This window comes from Ranitomeya imitator, chromosome 2 (assembly GCF_032444005.1).
Source record: "Ranitomeya imitator isolate aRanImi1 chromosome 2, aRanImi1.pri, whole genome shotgun sequence".
NCBI classification, from domain to species: domain Eukaryota; kingdom Metazoa; phylum Chordata; class Amphibia; order Anura; family Dendrobatidae; genus Ranitomeya; species Ranitomeya imitator.
This window is the reverse complement of record NC_091283.1, coordinates 279,946,658-279,973,919: the sequence shown is the minus strand read 5'-3', so window position 1 is coordinate 279,973,919 and position 27,262 is coordinate 279,946,658. Positions and strand designations below refer to the sequence as shown.

The 27,262-nt window shown below is 43.0% G+C and overlaps 1 protein-coding gene across 1 annotated transcript in view; it reads right to left on the bottom strand.

Moving 5' to 3' along the window:
* LOC138663166 (zinc finger protein 271-like) overlaps positions 1-26,926 on the bottom strand; it is an 82,458-nt gene extending 55,532 nt beyond the window's left edge. Inside the window, exons 1-6 of the mRNA XM_069749315.1 lie at positions 25,602-26,926; positions 25,294-25,473; positions 25,086-25,209; positions 24,905-25,002; positions 24,616-24,706; positions 10,581-11,534 (exon numbers count right to left, since the gene is read on the bottom strand). Coding sequence (XP_069605416.1) covers positions 10,581-11,534; positions 24,616-24,706; positions 24,905-25,002; positions 25,086-25,209; positions 25,294-25,473; positions 25,602-25,784 — 1,630 coding nt within the window. The 5' untranslated portion in view covers positions 25,785-26,926. The remainder of the gene's footprint in view (positions 1-10,580; positions 11,535-24,615; positions 24,707-24,904; positions 25,003-25,085; positions 25,210-25,293; positions 25,474-25,601) is intronic.
* Positions 26,927-27,262: the final 336 nt, after the last annotated feature.

Sequence of the window (27,262 nt, the reverse complement as noted above, 5' to 3'; positions counted from 1 at the left end):
CCTCTGATGTTCATGCTTCCGATCTTGTTCGTGCCTTTCATGCGGCTCATCCTGGTCGGCCTGGGGGCTCTGGTGAGGGTTCGGTGACCCCTCTTCAAGGGGGGGGTACTGTTGTGAATTCTGTGGCTGAATTCACTCCTGTGGTCACAAGTGGTACTGCAGCTTCTGAGCTCCTCCCTCAGGTGTTCTGGTGAGCTCGTTAACTGCTTCATTACTTAACTCCGCCTGATGCTGCTATCCTTGCTCCTTGTCAATGTTTCAGTGTTGGATCTGAGCTTCTCCTGATTGTTCCTGTGACCTGCTGCTCTGTATAGCTAAGTGCTTTTTGCTTTTTTGTTGCTTTTTTTCTGTCCAGCTTGTCTTTTGTTTTGCTGGAAGCTCTGAGACGCAAAGGGTGTACCACCGTGCCGTTAGTTCGGCACGGTGGGTTTTTTTTTTGCACCCTTTGCGTGGTTTTGCTTTAGGGTTTTTTGTAGACTGCAAAGTTCGCTTTACTGTCCTCGCTCTGTCCTAGAATATCGGGCCCCACTTTGCTGAATCTATTTCATCCCTACGTTTTGTCTTTTCATCTTACTCACAGTCATTATATGTGGGGGGCTGCCTTTTCCTTTGGGGAATTTCTCTGGGGCAAGTCAGGCCTATTTTTCTATCTTCAGGCTAGCTAGTTTCTTAGGCTGTGCCGAGTTGCCTAGGTAGTTGTTAGGCGCTATCCACAGCCGCTTTTAGTTGTGTTTAGGATAGGATCAGGTGTGCAGTCTACAGAGTTTCCACGTCTCAGAGCTCGTTCTTGTATTTTTGGGTATTTGTCAGATCACTGTGTGCGCTCTGATCGCTAAGCACACTGTGTTTCTGGATTGCCTTCATAACACCTGTCATTAGCAAACATAACAGTCAGCGTATTTTGCGCATGGCATCCTCCGTATGTAATCCGTATGGCATGAGGACAACCAGCAGAGGGCGCCTCTTATGAACTCGAGCCTGGGAGCTTTCTAGGAAAGTTCCCACGATCTAGGAACAACCAGCAGAGGGCGCCTCACCGCAAATGAATGTAAATATAGGTCATTGACCTACTTTACCTTCATTCTCCGGGGTTTTGCAGCCACAAACAACAATGCATTAGCAAAGCTCGTGGCTGCAAAATATTTTAACCCCTTCAGATGGATTTACATCGTTGGACATTACAGATCTTCGGAAGGTAAGGATATTGTTGTTTTTTTTTTTTTTTGTTACAGAACGAGGGTCTTCAGTGACTGGATTGGGCATTGAATAAAATATTACAACAACCTTTGTGTTTATTTCATTAAAATAATTTTTAATAATGTGTTTGTGTTTTTTTAACCCTTTACTAGTATTGGATTAATAATGGATAGGTGTCATAATTGACGCCTCTCCATTATTAATTTGGCTTAATGTCACCTTACAATAGCAAGGTGGCATTAACCCTTCATTACCCCATATCCCACCGCTATACGGGAATGGGAAGAGAGTGGCCAAGTGCCAGAATAGGCGCATCTTCCAGATGTGCCTTTTCTGGGGTGGCTGGGGGCAGATGTTTTTAGCCAGGGGGGGGGCCAATAACCATGGACCCTCTCCAGGCTATTAATATCTGCCCTCAGTCACTGGCTTTACTACTCTGGCGGAGAAAATTGCGCGGGAGCCCACGCCAATTTTTTCCGCAATTTAACCCTTTAATAGCTAGAACGGCCAAATTTTGCATATACACACTACTAACATTAGTAGTGCGGAATATGCAAAAAAAAGGGGATATGAGATGGTTTACTGTATGTAAACCATGTCTCATATCATGTCGGGTTTAGGAAGGAGATAGCAAAAGCCGGTAATTGAATTACCGGCTTTAAAGCTATCTAGCGCTGTATGAAGTAATAATATGTATACATATATGTGTCTCACTGATTATATATATATATATATATATATACCTATTCTATGTGTACACATTTATTCTACCTATTCTACTGTAAGCTGTCAGTGTGATTTTACTGTACACCGCAATGAATTACTGGCTTTTCTCTCTAACACCGCTGCGTATTTCTCGCAAGTCACACTGCTGGTCAGTGTGTAATCCGTATTTTTGGGGCTTCCATAGACTTTCATTGGCGATTTTTTTTGCGCAATACGGTGACAAACGCAGCATGCTGCGATTTTCTACGGCCGTAGAAAGCCGTATAATACTGATCAGTAAAATACGGCAGATAGGAGCAGGGGCATAGAGAATAATTGTGCCGTTTGTTTTGCGAGTTTTACGGACGTATTTTCTGCGCTCTTACGTCCGTAAAACTCGCAAGTGTGACGGCGGCCTCACCATATGATAGTTACACAACCATGAGTCATGATATTCCATAGAGCATATATCTCCCCAGAGGTTAAATCTAAAATGTTCCCCTCAGGTGATTTTCCCTGCCCTAAATGCTTACATTCTCCAGCTGATATTTTTCATTGCTTCTGGGACTCTCCAAAAATACGGGAGGTTTGGGATACACTCTTGCACCATCTCACTAATACTTTTGGTGTATATTTATCTTTCTCCGGAGTGGACAATATTCAACATTCTCCCACAAGATCAGTTGGGGAGGCTTTCTGTTCAACAGCGCCACATTTTATTCATCTGGGCGGCAGCCACCCGCAAAAGTATTCTTCATTTATGGGCACAAAATAATACTCCTTCTTTGAGCTTAATTACTTTGAAGGTAGCCTATCTCTTAAAGATGGACTGGATAGAATCCATACTGAATAAAGTAAAATACACTGAACGGTTTTTCCTTACATGGTCTTCTTTTATTAATACCCAGAAATTATCTATACGCCAGGTGATTCATGGTTCCTTCCAATTTACAGACTGGTACATGAGAGAGCAAATGGACGGCAGAACTACTGTTTGGCTCGAATGATATTGTGCTATGAAGGTGTGTATGTGTGCCTGGGAGGGGGGAGGAGTTGGTTATAGTTATAATACACTGTCTAATGTTCAAAGTACTATAAAACTATTTGTCAAATCTTTTCTAATGCTGCTGAATAATCTATGTACCCTTTATTTATTGTTTAATAAGGACAGTTTTATAAAAAAAATAAAATGCGGGGCCTGTGAAAATGTAATGCTATGATGCTGGGGAGAAACTGGATTATATCTTCATTACTCAGACGCCTATGTTTGGCAAACCAAGAAGAATTTACTTTTTATCTGTATGTTGGCTTTTGGAATTAAGTGTTGATTTCTGGTTGGCAAGAAAACAGACTTTTGTTTATGTAAGCCTGGAACATTGACTTGTAAGCTGATATTTCATATAACATATTGTGCTCTTATCCTTGATGAACAGTGAGGTTTACTGATATGTTAATTATACATTGTCTAACCCAGATACTTTGTTGATTTTTAAAAGAGAGGTGGAAAATCTATGCAAATAGATTACATACTCAAGGAGACTTGGTCACCATTTTTTCCCTTATCTGTGAGGGTGGATTGAAGGACAGGGTAAATTTAAAAATATGTTACATGCCTCTGTATAAAGAGACTGAGAGACAGAGAGAGACAGCCAGAAATTCTGCCAAGACATTTACATCCAAAGGACCAGAGACTGGACATCAGCCAATATCATGGTACCATCACTAGGGACACAAATCTATAATTCTACAGGAAACAACCAAGGGGTTTTCGGCTCCAGTTGGAAGAATGCTCCATTGACCAGCTCTGGAACATGGATACGTTTGGAGAAAGCCAGAATTGGAAACCGCTGGTGTCCTGGCTCCACGGAGATGTGTGGATAAGCCAGTTTGTGACTCCCATGTCAACTGGCCTTGTACCTTGTATGGACTCAATGGACTGTCATCTTCCTACGCTTGTTGTTACCTCCTCTCTGTGTGTCCCACAGGTGGAGTAGTGACCCTGGGAGCTCTGACGTAACATCTGCCATTATTCCGGTGGGTCAGCGGAGGGGTGAGTCTCTGTAATGTGCACCATCTTGGGTACTGTGCTGGGACTGTTCTATTTGTTATCTGCCTATTTTGTGGTTCAATAAACATTGCCACACTGTTTTACCCTCACCCTCTGTTATCTGAGTAGCGTTAAGCCGTTAAAAGGGAGAGCGTGTCTCCACAGATGCTCTTTGGTAAGGTGAGGGGGCCTCAAACTGTCCCTGGAAGTGAGACCCTAACTATTCCTGTCCCTGGAAGTGAGACCCTAACTATTCCTGTCCCTGGGACTACTCTTAAAGTGGTAGAGAGGCTCGAGTCTCCAACCTTACTAAGGTCCCGTTAATGTCCTAAGCTGTCCCCTCCCCCAGGAAGCTTAGGACTGATATGTTAGAGTATATACATGCAAGACAAAAAAGGATAATGAAAAGCAAATTACATACAAAAACACTCACAATGGTAGAGAGGAATAAGGGTATGTGCACACGTTGCGGATTCTCTGCGGATCCGCAGCGTTTTTTGCAGTGCAGAAACGCTGCAGATCCGCAATTGATTTTCAGCACAATGTAAATCAATGAGAAAAAAAAAATGCTGTGCACACTTTGCGGAAAATCTGCTGGGGAAACGCTGCGGTTTAAAAGAAGTAGCATGTCACTTTTTTGTGACTCTGCAGCGTTTTTGTACTCATTCCATTATCGAAAACCACAGGGGTAAAAAACACAACAAAATTGCAAGAAAACCGCAGCAAAAACGCACAAAAAATGCTGCAGAACCGCACAAAAAAACGCGACAAATCCGCAGGTGCGTTTTCTGCCAGGAGAGGCAGAATCCACACCAGAAATTCCTAAGCCTAATCCGCAACGTGTGCACATAGCCTAAAGGGAAGGATAGGAAGGTACAAACCAAATGGGAAAAGAGATAATAGAGAAAGCATACACCCCAAAACAAAGCAAAGAACAACAATCTCCAGCAGCATCTACGAACTTCAACTTCAGCACACCAACTCCAGCAAGCCAAGAAGTAAAACTTTCACATGTAGGTATGAGAAAGTCTGGCCAGGTATTACATAGAGAGATGAAAACAAGACCACCAAGGGCCAAATATACAATAAGGTACTACAAAGACTAATCCCCATGTGGATGTCCAAATATAAGTGTACCTCAAGGACACTCCTAATAAATGACTATAAACAAAATAGGACAAAATAGGAGTAAGAAACCTCCAAATTGAAACAAGGTAAATTTATTAATACATAAACAAAAACATAATATAACGGACTGGGATCAAATAGTGACGGCTACCAATGTCCGGACACACAGGAAACATAAATGGGCAAGTACATAAAGTGCTTAGTGCATACTGTAAGTAAGGGAATACAGGGCTTAAACCGTATAACACCGCAGCAGCGGTGGAACCAAATGTGCGCACAATCAATGGAGCCCCCGTTCCCTCCTCTCAACCTTGCTTACCCATAATGTGACTGAGGCCGGACATGCGCCACGCCAGCACCGACGCGCGTTTCGCTCAGCTTTTTCAAGGTGTGGTAGTGTGCTATAGAATGGGCCACGTATAAATACCTCCTCTTCAGGTGTCCATGATTGCGGCGCATGTGACCGGAAACCCGCGCCGGGTATTGCATCACTTCCGGCAGGGCCAGATGACGACTGCGTGTCAGCTGGACCGTCGCCCACAAAAGTGCTGACACGCACGCGTCACCGCCCAGCGCCTTCAGCGATGCCCCGGACCACGCAATCCGGAGACATGCGCACACAGGACTACAAAGTAATAAAGCCGGGTACGTGTACCCCGGAAATAAAGTGAATACAGTGCAATAAAGTGCCAATGGATCAGAGAATATACCGATAAATGACATCACAAATATATACAACGGACAATAAGTGCAAAATTATATATGAAACAACAATTACAGTAACGTAACACTGATGATATTACATAACATTTTATAATATAAAGTAGTGCACAGTATGTGATTCCCAATCTTGGCCGGGTGATAAAATACATTGGAGGCAGAGATGGTTTCAACATTGGCCCAAGGCAGAATTCAATTGCTTCACACATGATGGTATAATAAACTTGATCACTAAAAAACTAAAAAAACAAAGATACAAGAAAAAATAATAAATAAATAAATAGAAGCAACACAGAAAAAATTATAAAAACACACAAACATGCAAAACGGTAAATCGGGATACATTCTTCACAAAAAAGAACTAAAACTAATTTGCTCATTGAGACCTGCAGGCGTGACCGTGTCTAATATAGCGATCCACCTGCATTCCCTCTGAGCAAGCACACGCATCATGTCACCACCCCTAATGCCAGACTGTACTCGGTCAATCCCCCATGCTTGAAAGCCAGCTGAATTGCATTTATGTTTGAGACGAAAATGCTTAGGAATCGTTTTAAGGGAATTGACATCAGCCACATCACGAGCCGCCTCGATGTCCCTCACGTGCTCGCGAATGCGAACACGCAATTCACGTGACGTTAGGCCCACGTATATGAGTCCACACGGACAAACCGCATAGTAGACCACATACGTGGTACTGCAAGTGATGTGGTCTCTGATGTCGTATTCCCTAAGCCCGTCTGATGACTTAAACAGTCTAGCACGCTTGAGATTCCTGCACGCTAAACAGTCTCCGCATGGAAAGAACCCTGTTCTAATTGTGCCCGTCCCAAATGGTCTAGGGGTTCTTGCCACATAGTGGCTTTTAACAAGCATGTCTTTAAGGTTATTACTTTTCCTGGCAGTCATAAGGGGACGTTGTGGAAGACATCTCCTCAAAATAGGATCGGTGTTAAGAACCGACCAGTGTTTGTTCAGTATTGACCTCATCAGATCCCATTTATGATTATATGTAGAGATAAATCTCAGTTCTCCATCAGTACCATCCCTTCCCATAGTGTCTTTCCTTCTCCTATTCACCAGCAGATCATCCTTCAAAGACCGCTTAGCTCTCATATATCCCCTCTTGATAATACGTTTACTATACCCCCTTTCCACGAATCTCTCCCCAAGGTCCACAGCCTGTCTCTCAAAAAGCGTGTCCGTAGTACAAATCCTCCTAGCTCTGAGGAATTGCCCCACGGGAATGGACCTAAGTGTGGAACGCGGATGTGAGGAGGAAGCATGCAAGAGGGCATTCACAGATGTCTCCTTGCGATATAGGTCCGTATGTAAAAGACCATCCTCCTGTACCTTAAGGGTAATGTCCAAGAATGAGATTTCCTTATGATGGTAGACATACGTGAATCGTATGTTGGAGTCGTTGTGGTTTAGCTCCGCCATAAAATTACGTAAATCACTAATGGGGCCCTGCCATATAAACAGCACATCATCGATGTATCTATACCACCCCACAATTTGGGGGGTGGTATAGATACACATGCCGCCCCCCAAATTGTGGGGTGGTATAGATACATCGATGATGTGCTGTTTATATGGCAGGGCCCCATTAGTGATTTACTTAATTTTATGGCGGAGCTAAACCACAACGACTCCAACATACGACTCACGTATGTCTACCATCATAAGGAAATCTCATTCTTGGACATTACCCTTAAGGTACAGGAGGATGGTCTTATACATACGGACCTATATCGCAAGGAGACATCTGTGAATGCCCTCTTGCATGCCTCCTCCTCACATCCGCGTTCCACACTTAGGTCCATTCCCGTGGGGCAATTCCTCAGAGCTAGGAGGATTTGTACTACGGACACGCTTTTTGAGAGACAGGCTGTGGACCTTGGGGAGAGATTCGTGGAAAGGGGGTATAGTAAACGTATTATCAAGAGGGGATATATGAGAGCTAAGCGGTCTTTGAGGGATGATCTGCTGGTGAATAGGAGAAGGAAAGACACTATGGGAAGGGATGGTACTGATGGAGAACTGAGATTTATCTCTACATATAATCATAAATGGGATCTGATGAGGTCAATACTGAACAAACACTGGTCGGTTCTTACCACCGATCCTATTTTGAGGAGATGTCTTCCACAACGTCCCCTTATGACTGCCAGGAAAAGTAATAACCTTAAAGACATGCTTGTTAAAAGCCACTATGTGGCAAGAACCCCTAGACCATTTGGGACGGGCACAATTAGAACAGGGTTCTTTCCATGCGGAGACTGTTTAGCGTGCAGGAATCTCAAGCGTGCTAGACTGTTTAAGTCATCAGACGGGCTTAGGGAATACGACATCAGAGACCACATCACTTGCAGTACCACGTATGTGGTCTACTATGCGGTTTGTCCGTGTGGACTCATATACGTGGGCCTAACGTCACGTGAATTGCGTGTTCGCATTCGCGAGCACGTGAGGGACATCGAGGCGGCTCGTGATGTGGCTGATGTCAATTCCCTTAAAACGATTCCTAAGCATTTTCGTCTCAAACATAAATGCAATTCAGCTGGCTTTCAAGCATGGGGGATTGACCGAGTACAGTCTGGCATTAGGGGTGGTGACATGAAGCGTGTGCTTGCTCAGAGGGAATGCATGTGGATCGCTATATTAGACACGGTCACGCCTGCAGGTCTCAATGAGCAAATTAGTTTTAGTTCTTTTTTGTGAAGAATGTATCCCGATTTACCGTTTTGCATGTTTGTGTGTTTTTATAATTTTTTCTGTGTTGCTTCTATTTATTTATTTATTTATTATTTTTTCTTGTATCTTTGTTTTTTTAGTTTTTTAGTGATCAAGTTTATTATACCATCATGTGTGAAGCAATTGAATTCTGCCTTGGGCCAATGTTGAAACCATCTCTGCCTCCAATGTATTTTATCACCCGGCCAAGATTGGGAATCACATACTGTGCACTACTTTATATTATAATATGTTATGTAATATCATCAGTGTTACGTTACTGTAATTGTTGTTTCATATATAATTTTGCACTTATTGTCCGTTGTATATATTTGTGATGTCATTTATCGGTATATTCTCTGATCCATTGGCACTTTATTGCACTGTATTCACTTTATTTCCGGGGTACACGTACCCGGCTTTATTTCTTTGTAGTCCTGTGTGCGCATGTCTCCGGATTGCGTGGTCCGGGGCATCGCTGAAGGCGCTGGGCGGTGACGCGTGCGTGTCAGCACTTTTGTGGGCGACGGTCCAGCTGACACGCAGTCGTCATCTGGCCCTGCCGGAAGTGATGCAATACCCGGCGCGGGTTTCCGGTCACATGCGCCGCAATCATGGACACCTGAAAAGGAGGTATTTATACGTGGCCCATTCTATAGCACACTACCGCACCTTGAAAAAGCTGAGCGAAACACGCGTCGGTGCTGGCGTGGCGCATGTCCGGCCTCAGTCACATTATGGGTAAGCAAGGTTGAGAGGAGGGAACGGGGGCTCCATTGATTGTGCGCACATTTGGTTCCACCGCTGCTGCGGTGTTATACGGTTTAAGCCCTGTATTCCCTTACTTACAGTATGCACTAAGCACTTTATGTACTTGCCCATTTATGTTTCCTGTGTGTCCGGACATTGGTAGCCGTCACTATTTGATCCCAGTCCGTTATATTATGTTTTTGTTTATGTATTAATAAATTTACCTTGTTTCAATTTGGACGTTTCTTACTCCTATTTTGTCCTATTTTATATTACATAGAGAGAGAATGAGTTGGTCAGGAGCAGCTGTGAGATGGCACTGCATGTCTCTAACCAGCATACAAAGTCGACAACCTCTTCAGCGCCAAAGGAAATAAAGTCCTGGGATTCACAGTACGTAAAGTTTGCCTAAACCCACATCTCCTAGGAGTACATGACACACTTGTGATAGTTTGCTGAAAGCACAGTTCTACTTTAAGTTTTTAATCAACTATTTGTTATTTCGCTTCAATGAAATATGACTTTATGGTGACTATGACAGTTATATTGTTATCATGCGCTTTGTTCTTGCTTAAGTCAGACTTTTTTTTATTAACCATTTGCACCATTAAGATTTCCATAAATATACAGAAACAAAACAAAAGAAGCCCTTGTCCCTCACAACCCATCAAGAAAAAAATAAAATAAAATAATAATAAAAAAAGAAAGAGTCCAGAAAAGTTCATGTCACATATGCATTGTTCTGCTTCACTGTGTATGAGCAATCAGGGGGCAGAGCGAATCCATATGTAATTAAAAAAGTTGGGCGTCTTCTGTTTTTCATGTAAAAGGAAAAGTTGTAATAGTCACTGCGCTTTGCATAGAGATAATTTTGGTGGTTGGTAATTATAACAATGTGCTCCAGTGACCATCCATAATATGATCTACATCTTCCATCAATTTGATTTTAGTTAGTATTTGAGTAGGTACGAGTGAAGGTGCTTTATATGGAAGGATAACTGATTTTTTTGATGTATAAAGTACAAGAAACCAAGTTAATAAAAGTATTCTCAATCGTTAAAAAGTGTCTTTTTGCCTCTCGAAATTGCACGTTTTTAGATAAGTGGCTATTTGGTAGAGCTTTTAAAAGCTTTGGAGGATTATAACATTGAACTTTTTGTTAGTACAAGTGTAGGAAAAAAAAGATGCTATCTCCCTGTGTGAGTACTTTCATGTCTAAGAAGTTGTGATTTGTGCATAAAACATTTCAGACATACTGGACACAAAAATGGTTTCACCCCTGTGTGAATTCTTTGATGTTTGACAAGATCTGAATTCTGGCTAAAACATTTTCCACATTCCGAACATGAAAAGGGCTTCACCCCTGTGTGAATTCTCTGATGTGTAACAAGACCCCACTTCTGTTTAAAACATTTTCCACATTCTGAACACAAAAATGGCTTCTCTCCTGTGTGAATATTTTGATGTGTAATAAGAGATGACTTAGCGGTAAAAAGTTTCCCACATTCTGAACATGAAAACGGTTTCTCCCCTGTGTGAATTCTCTGATGTCTAAAAAAATCTGATTTCTCATTAAAACTTTTCCCACATTCTTCACAACAAAATGGCTTTTCTCCTTTGTGAGTTTTCCTATGTTTAATAAGACTTGAATTCCGGTTAAAACATTTTTTACATTCTGAACATGAAAATGGTTTCACTCCAGTGTGAATAGTTTGATGTTTAACAAGAGATGATTTAGTGGTAAAATGTTTCCCACATTCTGAACACAAATACGGTTTTGCTCCTGTGTGACTTCTCTTATGAATCACAAGGCCCCATTTCTGCTTGAAACATTTTCCACATTCTGTACATGAATATGGCTTTGCGCCCGTGTGAATTCTCTGATGTCGAATAAGATCTGATTTATCTCTGCAACACTTCCCACATTCTTGACAAGAATATGGCTTCTCCCGTATGTGAATGCTCTTATGTTGAGTAAGTTTTGATTTCCAGTTAAAACATTTTCCACATTCAGAACATGAAAATGTCTTCTTCCCTATGTGACCTCTTCTATGATGGTTATCTTTCTTAATATTCTGTGATGAATCAGAAGATAGGACCTGTTCAAACGGATCAAGTGATACATCTTTTCTATGAAGGGAAATATTTGGAATTAAGACATGTTCTTCAACTGTCTCTTGTGTGATACCACGATTATCTACTTTACAATCTAAAGCTATCCAATGTTCCTCAGAGCTCCTGATCCAGGCATCTGACAAGAATAAAGATTGATTGATTATCTTTGAATATTAGCACCTAACATTTACAATGATATTCTATAACCATTATAAAAGTGTCCGTACAAATTACATTGCATGTGATAAAATTCTCTTTTTAAATAACACAGTGATGCAAAGTAGATTATTGTTATTATAGCACCATTTATTCAATGCAGATCACAATCTAAAGTCATGTTCACACATTCAGTATTTGTTCAGTATTTTGCATCAGTACTTATGAGTAGAGATGAGAGAATATTCCAATATTTGGTTCTAATTATGATCGCCGTATTTGCAATATTTGCCGAATGCCACTGGAGTCAATGGAAGTACAGATGAGCGAATGTGTTCGAAAACAATCATCAAACATAAAATTCGGCATGAATATGGTAAAAATATGGCAAAATCGGATTCGGAGATTGTTTCCAAACATATTCGCACATCTCTACTTGTAAGCCAATACCAGGACTGGAACAATTAGAGAAAAAGCAAATGCAATAATTAATCGGGACATAAATTACTTGGACTGGAGGACGAGCGATCCCAGTCTTCTTTACTAGAAGAGCACAATACCGTCAAACGGTAAGAAAAGAACATCTTTAAATGCTTTTTTGTTTATTTTTAGGAAATCACAAACAATTGGGAACATTATAGCTCCAACAACTAGAAAGGGTCCCACTTGGAAAACACCCCTAAAAAATCCGTGTTTTACACCTTGTGGCACCTGCTCTTGTTGTGTGCGCACAAATTTTAAGAAGGGTAAACAACTAAAATTTTTTAATTCAGATGGCTCTCGAGAATTTTTTATTAAGGACAGCATATCATGCTGGTCTACGGGAGTGATTTATTTGATTAAATGTCCATGCGATAAAATCTACGTAGGCCGGACTAAACGTAGACTTATGGACCGGCTTAAGGAACATTTTAACAATATTGTGAAAGGCTTTGTAGGCCACCCTCTGTCGAGACACTTTAATGAACACCATGGGAGGTCAACTAGAGGATTAAGTTTTTGTGGTATTCAGAGGGTCCTTAAGAATTGGAGGGGTGGCGATTACATTAAAGTTAATGTCACGCACTGAATCTAAGTGGATTTTTATGTTAGACAGTTTAGCTCCTAGAGGCTTGAATTGTGAAGTTGAGCTATATGCTTTTAGGTAATTCTTGATATATAGTGTTTTTTATTAGCCCCCTCCTTCATATTTGTTTGTTCTCTTCCCCCTTCTCCCCCACCCGTTTATTGGGTTCCATATGTTGTATATGGGACATTTTATATATATATATATATATATATATATATATATATATATATATACACTTTTGTATTTTTATATGCTTTATGTAATATATATATGTATATATATGCATATTTATATTCATGTATCATATTATCTATTATATATTAGCATATTTTATATTCTACATATTTTATACTTTACATTACTTTACATTATTTATTGTTCTATTTTCCTAATATGTAGGGTGGTCCCTTTCCTCGTTTTTTATTGCATTTGATGCATTTTTATATATTTAAATACAGGCTCTTCATGTGCTTGTTATGCGTTTTATATTTTACAAAAAGGTCATTTTAGTTGGGGGCACACCTTGTTCATAATCTGCATATTGCACTTTTTATTACCCCATTACTTCCCCTTTTCACTTTATTAGTGTCTCAGTGGTATTGCAGTGTTCCAAATGCGGGCGCACTCTGGGGCTTTATAAGGAACATGAGACCGCCGGCACCTTCAGCCCTGACGAAGAAGGTCCGGTGACCTTCAAAACGCGTAGGCAATTGTGGTCCCGTGCGGCACCCGTCCTCTGCTCCTTATTCCTTTGTTTTGGTGACGTCACCCAAACCACGCCCCTCTTTTCTCACCGCTCCTTGCAGCGGCATCTTTCTGGCCCACGTGTGCCGGCCAGCGGCGCTCCTGGCGCGCGGCGGCCACACACTCACCAGGGAGGACGCTCCCCATACCACCAGGTGTTTTTTGCCGCCCCCCGCTGCCGCTTTGGATTCTGCACTACGAGACACCCGGACCACTGGTGATCCCGCTCCTATACCCTCTGGGACGGCGCCAGCTTGTGTTGGGCAATCGCCAGCACCTTCTTAGCAGTTACATGTAGTAAGTGTGCGTTCTTTATTTATATATACATTTGCCACACACCTCCTAGTTTTTTATGTGATAGTGCAGGCATTCTCTGCAGACTTTCACTTGCCTTTCATTTTGCTTTAACACTCGGTCAGCTGTCCACTAATATCAGCTATACTCTCATTGTGTTATAGGTCTTGTTTAGCTAGACATTTACTTGTTCTTTTTATGCTCATTGTGTGCTTTTTCATCTAGTTAGCGCGGTGTCCTAATCTATTTACTATGCGTTTTTGTTTGTGTCCGCCGCTCTTTTTGACCCCTTGAGGACGGGGCAATTTATCATTTTTGCATCTTCGGGATTTCCTCCCGTTATTCCAAGAACAATAACTTTTATTTTTCCTTCGACATAGCTTGTTATCTTGCGGGACAAATTTTACTCATGATTGACACCATCCATTTTATCATGTGATGTACCAGAAAACAGGGAAAAAAATTCCAAGTGTGGCAAACTAGCACAATTCTGCAATTGTTTATTTACACCGTTCATTTTACAGTAAAAGTGACCTAGCAATATGATTCTCCATGTCAGGACAATTACAATGATACCAAACATGTATAGTTTTTGTTTTACTTAAAACCTTCGCGACCGCCGATACGCCTTTTAACGGCGGCCGCTAAGGGTACTTAAACCACAGCGCCGTTAATTAACGGCGCTGTGGAAAAAGTGAATAGCGCCCCCCAGAGTCGGATTTTCTCCGGTGTCTCGGCTGCCGGGGGTAGCCGAGACCCTAGAGAACATGATTCGGGGGGTTTTTTACCCACCCCGCATTTGCGATCGCTGGTAATTAACCGTTTACCGGCGATCGCAAAAAAAAACAAAACCGCAATCTCTTTTTAATTTCTCTGTCCTCCGATGTGATCGCACATCGGAGGACAGAGAAAAGGGGTCCCAGGTAGCCCCCCAATACTCACCTATCTCCCCCGATGCTCCTCGTGTCTCCCGGTGGGCGCCGCCATCTTCAAAATGGCGGGCGCATGCGCAGTGCGCCCGCCGGCCGGCCCCGCGAGAATCTTTGGGGTCTCGGCTGCCGGGGGTAGCCGAGACCCCAAAGAGCATGATCGGGGTCGGTTTTACCGACCCCTGTTTTGCGATCGCCGGTAATTAACTGTTTACCAGCGACCGCAAAAAAAAAAAAAGTAAAGTGTAATTCTCTGTCCTCTGATGTGATCGCACATCAGAGGACAGAGAAATAGGGGGATTCGGGGACCCTATCATACTCACCTGTGTCCCTGGATCCTCTTGCTGCTCCTCCTGGCCGCCGGCAGAAGAAAATGGCGGGCGCATGCGCAGTGCGCACGCCATCTGTCTCCATCTGCCGGCCGGCAGAAGAACATCAGTTGGGGCTAAAATTAGGGTTAGGGTTAGGGGTAGGGCTAGGGTTAGGGCTAGGGTTAGGGCTAGGGTTAGGGCTAGGGTTGGGGCTAAATTTAGGGTTAGGGTTGGGGCTAAATTTAGGGTTAGGGTTGGGGCTAAATTTAGGGTTAGGCTTCTTTCACACTTACGTCGGTACGGGGCCGTCGCAATGCGTCGGCCCGACATACCGACGCACGTTGTAAAAATTGTGCACAACGTGGGCAGCAGCTGTAGTTTTTCAACGCATCCGCTGCCCAATCTATGTCCTGGGGAGGAGGGGGCGGAGTTACGGCCACGCATGCGCGGTCAGAAATGGCGGATGCAACGTACAAAAAAACGTTTCATTGAACGTTTTTTTGTGCCGACGGTCCGCTGTTATGGCTGGCAATCAGGCAACACAGCGTGCAGTAATCAGCGCACATACAGAGATCTGGCAATAACCAAAAACAATAGGACGAGCTCTGAGACGTGGAATCTCTGTAGACTGCAGTACCTGATCTATCCTCACACAACTATAAGCAGCAGTGGATTGCGCCTATCACTACCTATGCAACTCGGCACTGCCTGAGGAGCTGACTAGCCTGAAGATAGAAATACAAGCCTGACTTACCTCAGAGAAATACCCCAAAGGAATAGGCAGCCCCCCACATATAATGACTGTTAGCAAGATGAAAAGACAAACGTAGGAATGAAATAGATTCAGCAAAGTGAGGCCCGATATTCTAGACAGAGCGAGGATAGCAAAGAGAACTATGCAGTCTACAAAAAACCCTAAAACGAAAACCACGCAAAGGGGCAAAAAGACCCACCGTGCCGAACTAACAGCACGGCGGTGCACCCCTATGCTTCTCAGAGCTTCCAGCAAAAGTTAATAGCAAGCTGGACAGAAAAAACAGAAAACAAACTAGAAGCACTTATCTAGCAGAGCAGCAGGCCCCAGGAAAGATGCAGTAGCTCAGATCCAACACTGGAACATTGACAAGGAGCAAGGAAGACAGACTCAGGTGGAGCTAAATAGCAAGGCAGCCAACGAGCTCACCAAAACACCTGAGGGAGGAAGCCCAGAGACTGCAATACCACTTGTGACCACAGAAGTGAACTCAGCCACAGAATTCACAACAGTACCCCCCCCTTGAGGAGGGGTCACCGAACCCTCACCAGAACCCCCAGGCCGACCAGGATGAGCCACATGAAAGGCACGAACAAGATCTGGGGCATGGACATCAGAGGCAAAAACCCAGGAATTATCTTCCTGAGCATAACCCTTCCATTTGACCAGATACTGGAGTTTCCGTCTAGAGACACGAGAATCCAAAATCTTCTCCACAATATACTCCAATTCCCCCTCCACCAAAACAGGGGCAGGAGGCTCCACAGATGGAACCATAGGTGCCACGTATCTCCTCAACAACGACCTATGGAATACATTATGTATGGAAAAGGAGTCTGGGAGGGTCAGACGAAAAGACACCGGATTGAGAATCTCAGAAATCCTATACGGACCAATAAAACGAGGTTTAAATTTAGGAGAGGAAACCTTCATAGGAATATGACGAGAAGATAACCAAACCAGATCCCCAACACGAAGTCGGGGTCCCACACGGCGTCTGCGATTAGCGAAAAGCTGAGCCTTCTCCTGGGACAAGGTCAAATTGTCCACTACCTGAGTCCAGATCTGCTGCAACCTGTCCACCACAGAATCCACACCAGGACAGTCCGAAGACTCAACCTGTCCTGAAGAGAAACGAGGATGGAACCCAGAATTGCAGAAAAATGGAGAGACCAAGGTAGCCGAGCTGGCCCGATTATTAAGGGCGAACTCAGCCAACGGCAAAAATGACACCCAATCATCCTGGTCAGCGGAAACAAAACATCTCAGATATGTTTCCAAGGTCTGATTGGTTCGTTCGGTCTGGCCATTAGTCTGAGGATGGAAGGCCGAGGAGAAAGATAGGTCAATGCCCATCCTACCACAAAAGGCTCGCCAGAACCTCGAGACAAACTGGGAACCTCTGTCAGAAACAATATTCTCAGGAATGCCATGTAAACGAACCACATGCTGGAAGAACAAAGGCACCAAATCAGAGGAGGAAGGCAATTTAACCAAGGGCACCAGATGGACCATTTTAGAAAAGCGATCACAGACCACCCAAATGACCGACATCTTTTGAGAAACGGGAAGGTCAGAAATGAAATCCATCGAAATATGTGTCCAAGGCCTCTTCGGGACCGGCAAGGGCAAAAGCAACCCACTGGCACGTGAACAGCAGGGCTTAGCCATAGCACAAATTCCACAGGACTGCACAAAAGCACGCACATCCCGTGACAGAGATGGCCACCAGAAGGATCTAGCAACCAACTCCCTGGTACCAAAGATTCCTGGATGACCGGCCAGCACCGAACAATGAAGTTCAGAAATAACTTTACTAGTCCACCTATCAGGGACGAACAGTTTCTCGGCCGGACAACGATCAGGTTTATTAGCCTGAAATTTCTGCAACACTCTCCGCAAATCAGGGGAGATGGCAGACACAATGACTCCTTCCTTGAGGATACTCGCCGGCTCAGATAACCCCGGAGAGTCGGGCACAAAACTCCTAGACAGAGCATCCGCCTTCACATTTTTAGAGCCCGGAAGGTATGAAATCACAAAATCAAAACGAGCAAAAAATAACGACCAACGGGCCTGTCTAGGATTCAAGCGCTTGGCAGACTCAAGATAAGTAAGGTTCTTATGATCAGTCAATACCACCACGCGATGCTTAGCACCCTCAAGCCAATGACGCCACTCCTCGAATGCCCACTTCATGGCCAGCAACTCTCGGTTGCCCACATCATAATTACGCTCAGCAGCAGAAAATTTCCTGGAAAAGAAAGCACATGGTTTGAACACTGAGCAACAAGAACCTCTCTGTGACAAAACCGCCCCTGCACCAATCTCAGAAGCATCAACCTCGACCTGGAACGGAAGAGAAACATCAGGTTGACACAACACAGGGGCACAGCAAAAACGACGCTTCAACTCCTGAAAAGCTTCCACGGCAGCAGAAGACCAATTAACCAAATCAGCACCCTTCTTGGTCAAATCGGTCAATGGTCTGGCAATGCTAGAAAAATTACAGATGAAGCGACGATAAAAATTAGCAAAGCCCAGGAATTTCTGCAGACTTTTTAGAGATGTCGGCTGAGTCCAATCCTGGATGGTCTGAACCTTAACCGGATCCATCTCGATAGTAGAAGGGGAAAAGATGAACCCCAAAAATGAAACTTTCTGCACACCAAAGAGACACTTTGATCCCTTCACGAACAAGGAATTAGCACGCAGTACCTGGAAAACCATTCTGACTTGCTTCACATGAGACTCCCAATCATCTGAGAAGATCAAAATGTCATCCAAGTAAACAATCAAGAATTTATCCAGATACTCACGGAAAATGTCATGCATAAAAGACTGAAAAACAGATGGAGCATTGGCAAGTCCGAACGGCATCACCAGATACTCAAAATGACCCTCGGGCGTATTAAATGCCGTTTTCCATTCATCTCCCTGCCTGATTCTCACCAGATTATACGCACCACGAAGATCAATCTTAGTAAACCAACTAGCCCCCTTAATCCGAGCAAACAAGTCAGAAATCAATGGCAAGGGATACTGAAACTTAACAGTGATCTTATTAAGAAGGCGGTAATCAATACACGGTCTTAGCGAACCATCCTTCTTGGCTACAAAAAAGAACCCTGCTCCCAATGGTGACGACGATGGGCGAATATGTCCCTTCTCCAGGGACTCCTTCACATAACTGCGCATAGCGGTGTGTTCAGGTACGGACAAATTAAATAAACGACCTTTAGGGAATTTACTACCAGGAATCAAATCGATAGCACAATCACAATTCCTATGCGGAGGTAGGGCATCAGACTTGGACTCTTCAAATACATCCTGAAAGTCAGACAAGAACTCTGGGATGTCAGAAGGAATGGATGACGAAATAGACAAAAATGGAACATCACCATGTACTCCCCGACAACCCCAGCTGGTCACCGACATAGAGTTCCAATCCAATACTGGATTATGGGTTTGTAGCCATGGCAACCCCAATACGACCACATCATGCAAATTATGCAGTACCAGAAAGCGAATAACTTCCTGATGTGCAGGAGCCATGCACATGGTCAGCTGGGCCCAGTACTGAGGCTTATTCTTGGCCAAAGGTGTAGCATCAATTCCTCTCAACGGAATAGGACACCGCAAAGGCTCCAAGAAAAATCCACAACGTTTAGCATAATCCAAATCCATCAGATTCAGGGCAGCGCCTGAATCCACAAACGCCATGACAGAATACGATGACAAAGAGCACATTAAGGTAATGGACAAAAGGAATTTGGACTGTACAGTACCAATAACGGCAGAGCTATCGAACCGCCTAGTGCGTTTAGGACAATTAGAAATAGCATGAGTAGAATCACCACAATAGAAACACAGTCTGTTCAGACGTCTGTGTTCTTGCCGTTCTACTTTAGTCATAGTCCTGTCGCACTGCATAGGCTCAGGTTTACTCTCAGACAATACCGCCAGATGGTGCACAGATTTACGCTCGCGCAAGCGACGACCGATCTGAATGGCCAAGGACATAGACTCATTCAAACCAGCAGGCATAGGAAATCCCACCATTACATCCTTAAGAGCTTCAGAGAGACCCTTTCTGAACAAAGCCGCTAGTGCAGATTCATTCCACAGAGTGAGTACTGACCACTTCCTAAATTTCTGACAATATACTTCTACATCATCCTGACCCTGGCATAAAGCCAGCAGATTTTTCTCAGCCTGATCCACTGAATTAGGCTCATCGTAAAGCAATCCCAGCGCCTGGAAAAATGCATCAACATTACTCAATGCAGAATCTCCTGGTGCAAGAGAAAACGCCCAGTCCTGTGGGTCGCCGCGCAAAAAAGAAATAATAATCAAAACCTGTTGAATAGGATTACCAGAAGAATGAGGTTTCAAGGCCAAAAATAGCTTACAATTATTTCTGAAGCTCAGGAACTTAGTTCTGTCACCAAAAAACAAATCAGGAATCGGAATTCTTGGTTCTAGCATCGATTTCTGATCAATAGTATCTTGAATCTTTTGTACATTTACAACGAGATTATCCATTGAGGAGCACAGAGCCTGAATATCCATGTCCACAGCTGTGTCCTGAAGCACTCTAATGTCTAGGGGAAAAAAAAGACTGAAGACAGAGCTAAGAAAAAAAAATGATGTCAGGATTTCTTTTTTCCCTCTATTGGGAATCATTGGTGTGGCTCCTTGTACTGTTATGGCTGGCAATCAGGCAACACAGCGTGCAGTAATCAGCGCACATACAGAGATCTGGCAATAACCAAAAACAATAGGACGAGCTCTGAGACGTGGAATCTCTGTAGACTGCAGTACCTGATCTATCCTCACACAACTATAAGCAGCAGTGGATTGCGCCTATCACTACCTATGCAACTCGGCACTGCCTGAGGAGCTGACTAGCCTGAAGATAGAAATACAAGCCTGACTTACCTCAGAGAAATACCCCAAAGGAATAGGCAGCCCCCCACATATAATGACTGTTAGCAAGATGAAAAGACAAACGTAGGAATGAAATAGATTCAGCAAAGTGAGGCCCGATATTCTAGACAGAGCGAGGATAGCAAAGAGAACTATGCAGTCTACAAAAAACCCTAAAACGAAAACCACGCAAAGGGGCAAAAAGACCCACCGTGCCGAACTAACAGCACGGCGGTGCACCCCTATGCTTCTCAGAGCTTCCAGCAAAAGTTAATAGCAAGCTGGACAGAAAAAACAGAAAACAAACTAGAAGCACTTATCTAGCAGAGCAGCAGGCCCAAGGAAAGATGCAGTAGCTCAGATCCAACACTGGAACATTGACAAGGAGCAAGGAAGACAGACTCAGGTGGAGCTAAATAGCAAGGCAGCCAACGAGCTCACCAAAACACCTGAGGGAGGAAGCCCAGAGACTGCAATACCACTTGTGACCACAGAAGTGAACTCAGCCACAGAATTCACAACAGTCCGCCAAAACACAACTGATCCAGTGCACGACGGACGCGACGTGTGGCCATCCGTCACGATCCGTCGGCAATACAAGTCTATGGGCAAAAAACGCATCCTGCGGGCACATTTGCAGGATCCGTTTCTTGTCCAAAACGACGGATTGCGACGGAATGCCAAACGACGCAAGTGTGAAAGTAGCCTTAGGGCTAGGGTTAGGGTTGGGGCTAAAGTTAGGGCTAGGGTTGGGGCTAAAGTTAGGGTTAGAGCTGGGATTAGGGTTAGGGTTAGGATTAGGGTTGGTATTAGGGTTAGGGTTGGCATTAGGGTTACGCTTGGGATTAGGGTTAGGTTTGGGATTAGGGTTAAGGTTAGGGTTGTGATTAGGGGTGTATTGAGATTAGGGTTAGGTTTGAGGTTAGGGTTGAGATTAGGATTAGGGGTGTGTTGGATTTAGGGTTTTGATTAGGGTTATGGTTAGGGTTGACATTAGGGTTGTTTTGGGGTAAGGGTTGTGATTATGGTTAGGGTTAGTGATTAGGATTATGGATCAGGTTGGGATTAGGGTTAGGGGTGTGTTGGGGTTAGGGTTGGAGCTAGAATTGGGGGGTTTCCACTGTTTAGGTACATCAGGGGGTCTCCAAACACGACAGCCAATTTTGCGCTCAAAAAGTCAAATGGTGCTCCCTCCCTTCTGAGCTCTGCCGTGCGCCCAAACAGTGGGTTACCCCCACATATGGGGCATCAGCGTACTCGGGATAAATTGGACAACAACTTCTGGGGTCCAATTTCTCTTGTTACCCTTGTGAAAATAAAAACTTGGGGGCTACAAAATCTTTTTTGTGAAAAAAAAATAATATTTTTTATTTTCACGACTCTGCATTCTAAACTTCTGTGAAGCACTTGGGCATTCAAAGTTCTCACCACACATCTAGATAAGTTCCTTGGGGGGTCTAGTTTCCAAAATGGGGTCACTTGTGGAGGGTTTCTACTGGTTAGGTACATCAGGGGCTCTGCAAACGCAACATAATACCCGCAGACCATTCTATCAAAGTCTGCATTCCAAAACGGCGCTCCTTCCTTCCGAGCTCTGCCGTGCACCCAAACAGTGGTTTACCCCCACATATTGGGTATCAGCGTACTCAGGAGAAATTGCACAACAACTTTTGTGGTCTAATTTCTCCTGTTACCCTTGTGAAAATAAAAATTTGTGGGCAAAAAGATCATTTTTGTAGAAAAAATGTGATTTTTTTTTTCACGGCTCTACATTATAAACTTCTGTGAAGCACATGGGGGTTCAAAGTGCTCACCACACATCTAGATATGTTCCTTAAGGGGTCTAGTTTCCAAAATGGGGTCGATTGTGGGAGGTTTCCACTGTTTAGGCACATCAGAGGCTCTCCAAACGCGACATGGCGTCCAATCTCAATTCCAGCCAATTCTACATTGAAAAAGTAAAACGGCGCTCCTTCACTTCCAAGCTCTGCGGTGCGCCCTAACAGTGGTTTACCCTCACATATGGGGTATCGACGTATTCAGGAGAAATCGCACAACAACTTTTGTGGTCTAATTTCTCCTGTTACCCTTGTGAAAATAAGAATTTGTGGGCGAAAAGATCATTTTTGTGTAAACAAAAGCGATTTTTTATTTTCACGGCTCTACGTTATAAACTTCTGTGAAGCACTTGGGGGTTCAAAGTGCTCACCACACATCTAGATAAGTTCCTTAAGGGGTCTAGTTTCCAAAATGGTGTCACTTGTGGGGAGTTTCCACTGTTTAGGCACATCAAGGGCTCTCTAAACGTGACATGGCGTCCGATTTCAATTCCAGCCAATTCTGCATTGAAAAAGTCAAACGGCGCTCCTTCACTTCTAAGTTCTGCGGTGCGCCCAAAAAATGGTTTACCCCCACATATGGGGTATTGGCGTATTCAGGAGAAATTGCATAACAAAATTTATGGTTACATTTCTGTTTTTACACTTGTGAAAATAAAAAAAATGGTTCTGAATTAAGATGTTTGCAAAAAAAAAGTTAAATGTTCATTTTTTCCTTCCACATTGTTTCAGTTCCTGTGAAGCACGTAAAGGGTTAATAAACTTCTTGAATGTGGTTTTGAGCACCTTGAGGGGTGTAGTTTTTAGAATGGTGTCACACTTCATTATTTTCTATCATATAGACCCCTCAAAATGACTTCAAATGTGATGTGGTCCCTAATAAAAAATGGTGTTGTAAAAATGAGAAATTGCTGGTCAACTTTTAACCCTTATAACTCCCTAATAAAAAAAAAATTTGTTTCCAAAATTGTGCTGATGTAAAGTAGACATGTGGGAAATGTTATTTATTAACTATTTTTCGTGACATATCTCTCTGATTTAAGGGCATAAAAATACAAAGTTTGAAAATTGCAAAATTTTTAAAAATTTTCGCCATATTTCCGTTTTTTCATAAATAATCGCAAGTAATATCGAAGAAATGTTACCACTAACATGAAGTACAATATGTCACGAAAAAACAATCTCAGAATCACTGGGATCCGTTGAAGCGTTCCAGAGTTATAACCTCATAAAGTGACAGTGGTCAGAATTGCAAAAATTGGCCTGGTCATTAAGTACCAAATTGGCTCTGTCACTAAGGGGTTAAGTAGTCGAAACAAATACAGAAATTTTTAAAAAAAAATTTTTTGCTTATGACACCATTTTATGAGGGTTGTAACGTTTTCATGTTTTCATTGATATAAATTTGGGGTAGATATGTTGTTCTTATCCCTTATTACATTTTTTTGTGTTGCTGTGACAGCTGAAAACCTGCAATTGTGGCATTTTGATATAGTTTTCTTTGTACACTGTTTACATATTGGATTCATTTATTTTATATTTTGATAGATCGGACTTTTATAAACGCAGAGATACCAAATGTGTATTTTTTTTTCTTATAAAAGAAAATTTCACTTCCCACTGTATTTGTTAGTCCCCATAGGAGACTTTAATCCGATCTCTTCTACTGTATACAAAACTCATGTTTCTGGCTTTCACAGGAGTACCATTTTGACAGGCCAAAGTGTCTTCAGCAACCACTGGCTGTCCATCCTAATGAGCGCATAGAACAAAGAGAACCCCCCCTTTTGTTGAAATGTAAATGCCCCTGTAACAGATTGACAGCCGCATTTGACAGACTACCAATCGTAGGTGGAGCTCCAATCTACCCGTTAGACCAGTGTTTCCCAACTCCAGTCCTCAAGGCCCACCAACAAGTCATGTTTTCAGGATTTCCTTAGTATTGCCTAGATGATAATTGCATCACCTGCACAGGCAATAATTCCATCACCTGTACAATACAAAGGAAATCCTGAAAACATGACCTGTCGGTACGCCTTGAGGACTGGAGTTGGAGAACACTGTGTTAGAGAGTATTGAGTCACCCAAGCTTTTCTTTATTACTAAAACATTAGTTAAGACACAGGACATACTGTACATATATTTCCATGACAAGAATCAGTGACTTCTGGGGATTTAGTGGTCACTACTCACCTGGGCGGGTATCTGTAGGAATCTCCTCTTTACGCCACTCATCACCCCTCACATATGTCTCTGTAGTATTAATATGGGTCAGATCTTCACCCTGAAACAAATATTGTAAATGTCACCGACAGATGTAGAAGTCACATCTATGATCAGCTCTAATCCTGCCATCTCCACCGTTCTCATTACACAAGTATAAAACATATAATACTGGGGGATAAAATAAGACTGAGCACAAGACCTTCACAGCAGTCTACACATCATAGGGGAGATCTCATGACACCTTCTCTCCATCTACCTGATGATCCTGAGGAACATTGAGATCTTCTGGTTTACAGTCCTGTGGAAGAAGAGGATGAGGACATCTCTCTGGTGTTGTCCTCTTACTGGATAGATCTGGAGGAAACACATACAGGGACTGAATTCATTCTTTACATACAGATAATTATAGGCCAAGTGGATTTAGTCCTGTCTATTACCTGGTGATGTGAGGGGCTGGGTAACCTCCATCATGACGTCCTTGTACACATCTTTATGTCCTTCTAAATACTCCCACTCCTCCATGGAGAAATAGATGGAGATATCCTGACACCTTATAGGAACCTGACACATACAATTATACAGTCACCCCCCCTGTTCCCTTCATAGCGTTACTGTATAATATCCCAGCATTCCCAGCACTGTCACCTCTCCAGTCAGCAGCTCAATTATCTTATAGGTGAGTTCTAGGATCTTCTGGTCATTGATGTCCTCATACATCAGGGGGTGAGGTGGGGTCTCCATGACTGGGCTCAGGGGTCTTCCCCATCTCTCTGACACCATGTCCTGACAGCGCTCACTAGAGGTCTTCTTCACTACTGTGTAATCCTGGTTATGGAGAGACACATGAATATATCGCACTACAGACATTTCTCAGTCCTCACCTCTCCAGTTCTGTCCATCTGTTATTCCCATAGATAAGAATGATGTAATGTGACGTCATCAGAATCTCTCACCTCTCCAGTAAGCCGGAAGAGGATCTCTAGAGTGAGATGTAATATCCTCTCCACCATCTTGTCTCTGTCCCAATCCATCTTCAGTGGGTCAGAAAAATGATGTTGATCAGTTATCTGATATTGAAGGAACCTAATTGGAAAAAAGATAATCCAGTGTAAAAACACAGAAAAAACGTAAAACATACAATAATTTCGTAGAGCACTTCATACGTTGAGAGGTTAGAAAGCAAGTTATATATAAATTCAGATAATTGTAGAGATATTTAACTATGTAAATTACTACTAAGTACAAGAGTCTTCACAGAGTCAATAACATATCGTAACGTTAACTTTGTATACATCTCATCACTCCGCAGTAAGTTCTGGGAAGAAAAAACTTTTTTCCGTCTTGATAGCTATAAGCTACGGGTGCATGATTCAGGCCAAATTTTCCTTATTCTTTAGAATGTGGATTTTACGTTTAACCCCTGACAAAGCTAGAGAGTGAAAACACTTGGACATTATCCTAAAACTTGTATCAACTGTGATTCTGATAGTCTATTGAGCGAGTTACAATCCCCAAATTCTGTTAATATGTGAGTTTTTGGGGCCAATAATGACCTTTGTTCTGCAGTTTGCATTTTACAGTGCTGTAAAACAAACCCTGCACAGTTGTATCCTGCAAGCCTGGTGTGAATCATCAAGTGTCTCATTTCTGGTGGGACAAAAAAAAAATAGAATTACCGAGCGAATTTGCATTCTGAGGATTAAAAGATGTTTGGTATTAAAGGGGTTATCCAGTCTAAGTCGATAAGTCTGAAGTCACTCTGTGTGACTTATGGATCCCCCTAGTGCACGCACTGTGCGCCACGGTGATTTGCTGATTTCCAAGTTGAGATCTGGTGTCACTGTCCCCGCTTTTGCACGGTTAAGTAATAGGCAGCCGCAGCTCTCACTTCTTGTTAATTACTTAACCATATGAAGGTGGGGACATAGATGCCAGAGCCGAGTGGGCTTCAGGCTCACGTGTAACAACAACCGAACAAGAGCCCTGGGAGTGCAAGTGCTGACACTGCGGTAACGGCGCCGGCACTGGAGGCGAGTAAAAACCTTTTCTATTTTATTAGCATGAGAAGGTGTTGTCCAAGTAGTGGTCTACTTCTTTAAAGGAAACTGGCAAACGTTCCCAGTCATCCACTTTTGTGCCTATTAAATTCTTGCCAAATTAATGTGTGGTGGTGCAGGTGCTGATGTACCAACTTGTAGCGTTGGCTGCCTTTCAAGAAATGATGCTGATGCGGAAAATTATTGTTTTTTTCTGCGCTGCTGGTGACGTTCTACAGAAAGGACCCAGGACACACACGATCAAAGATTTTGTGGTTTTAATATCTACACATTTCTAAGTTATCCAACTTCTTCCTCAGGAAGAAGCATCCTGGTTGTAGAGAATCAAGGAACCACACGGCAGTCCTAAAATCCAAACTTGTAAATGCTTTGTGTAGCCGGAGTAAGAAGTTGGATAACTTCGAAACACGTAGATATTAAAACAGCAACATTTTTCATCCTGTGTGTCCTGGGTCCTTTCCGTGGAATGTCACCATCAGCACACAAAAACCACTCATTTTCCACAACAGCATTTCTTCTGGTTTTGTGACCCATGGGCTTGCAGCAGATGGTATTGA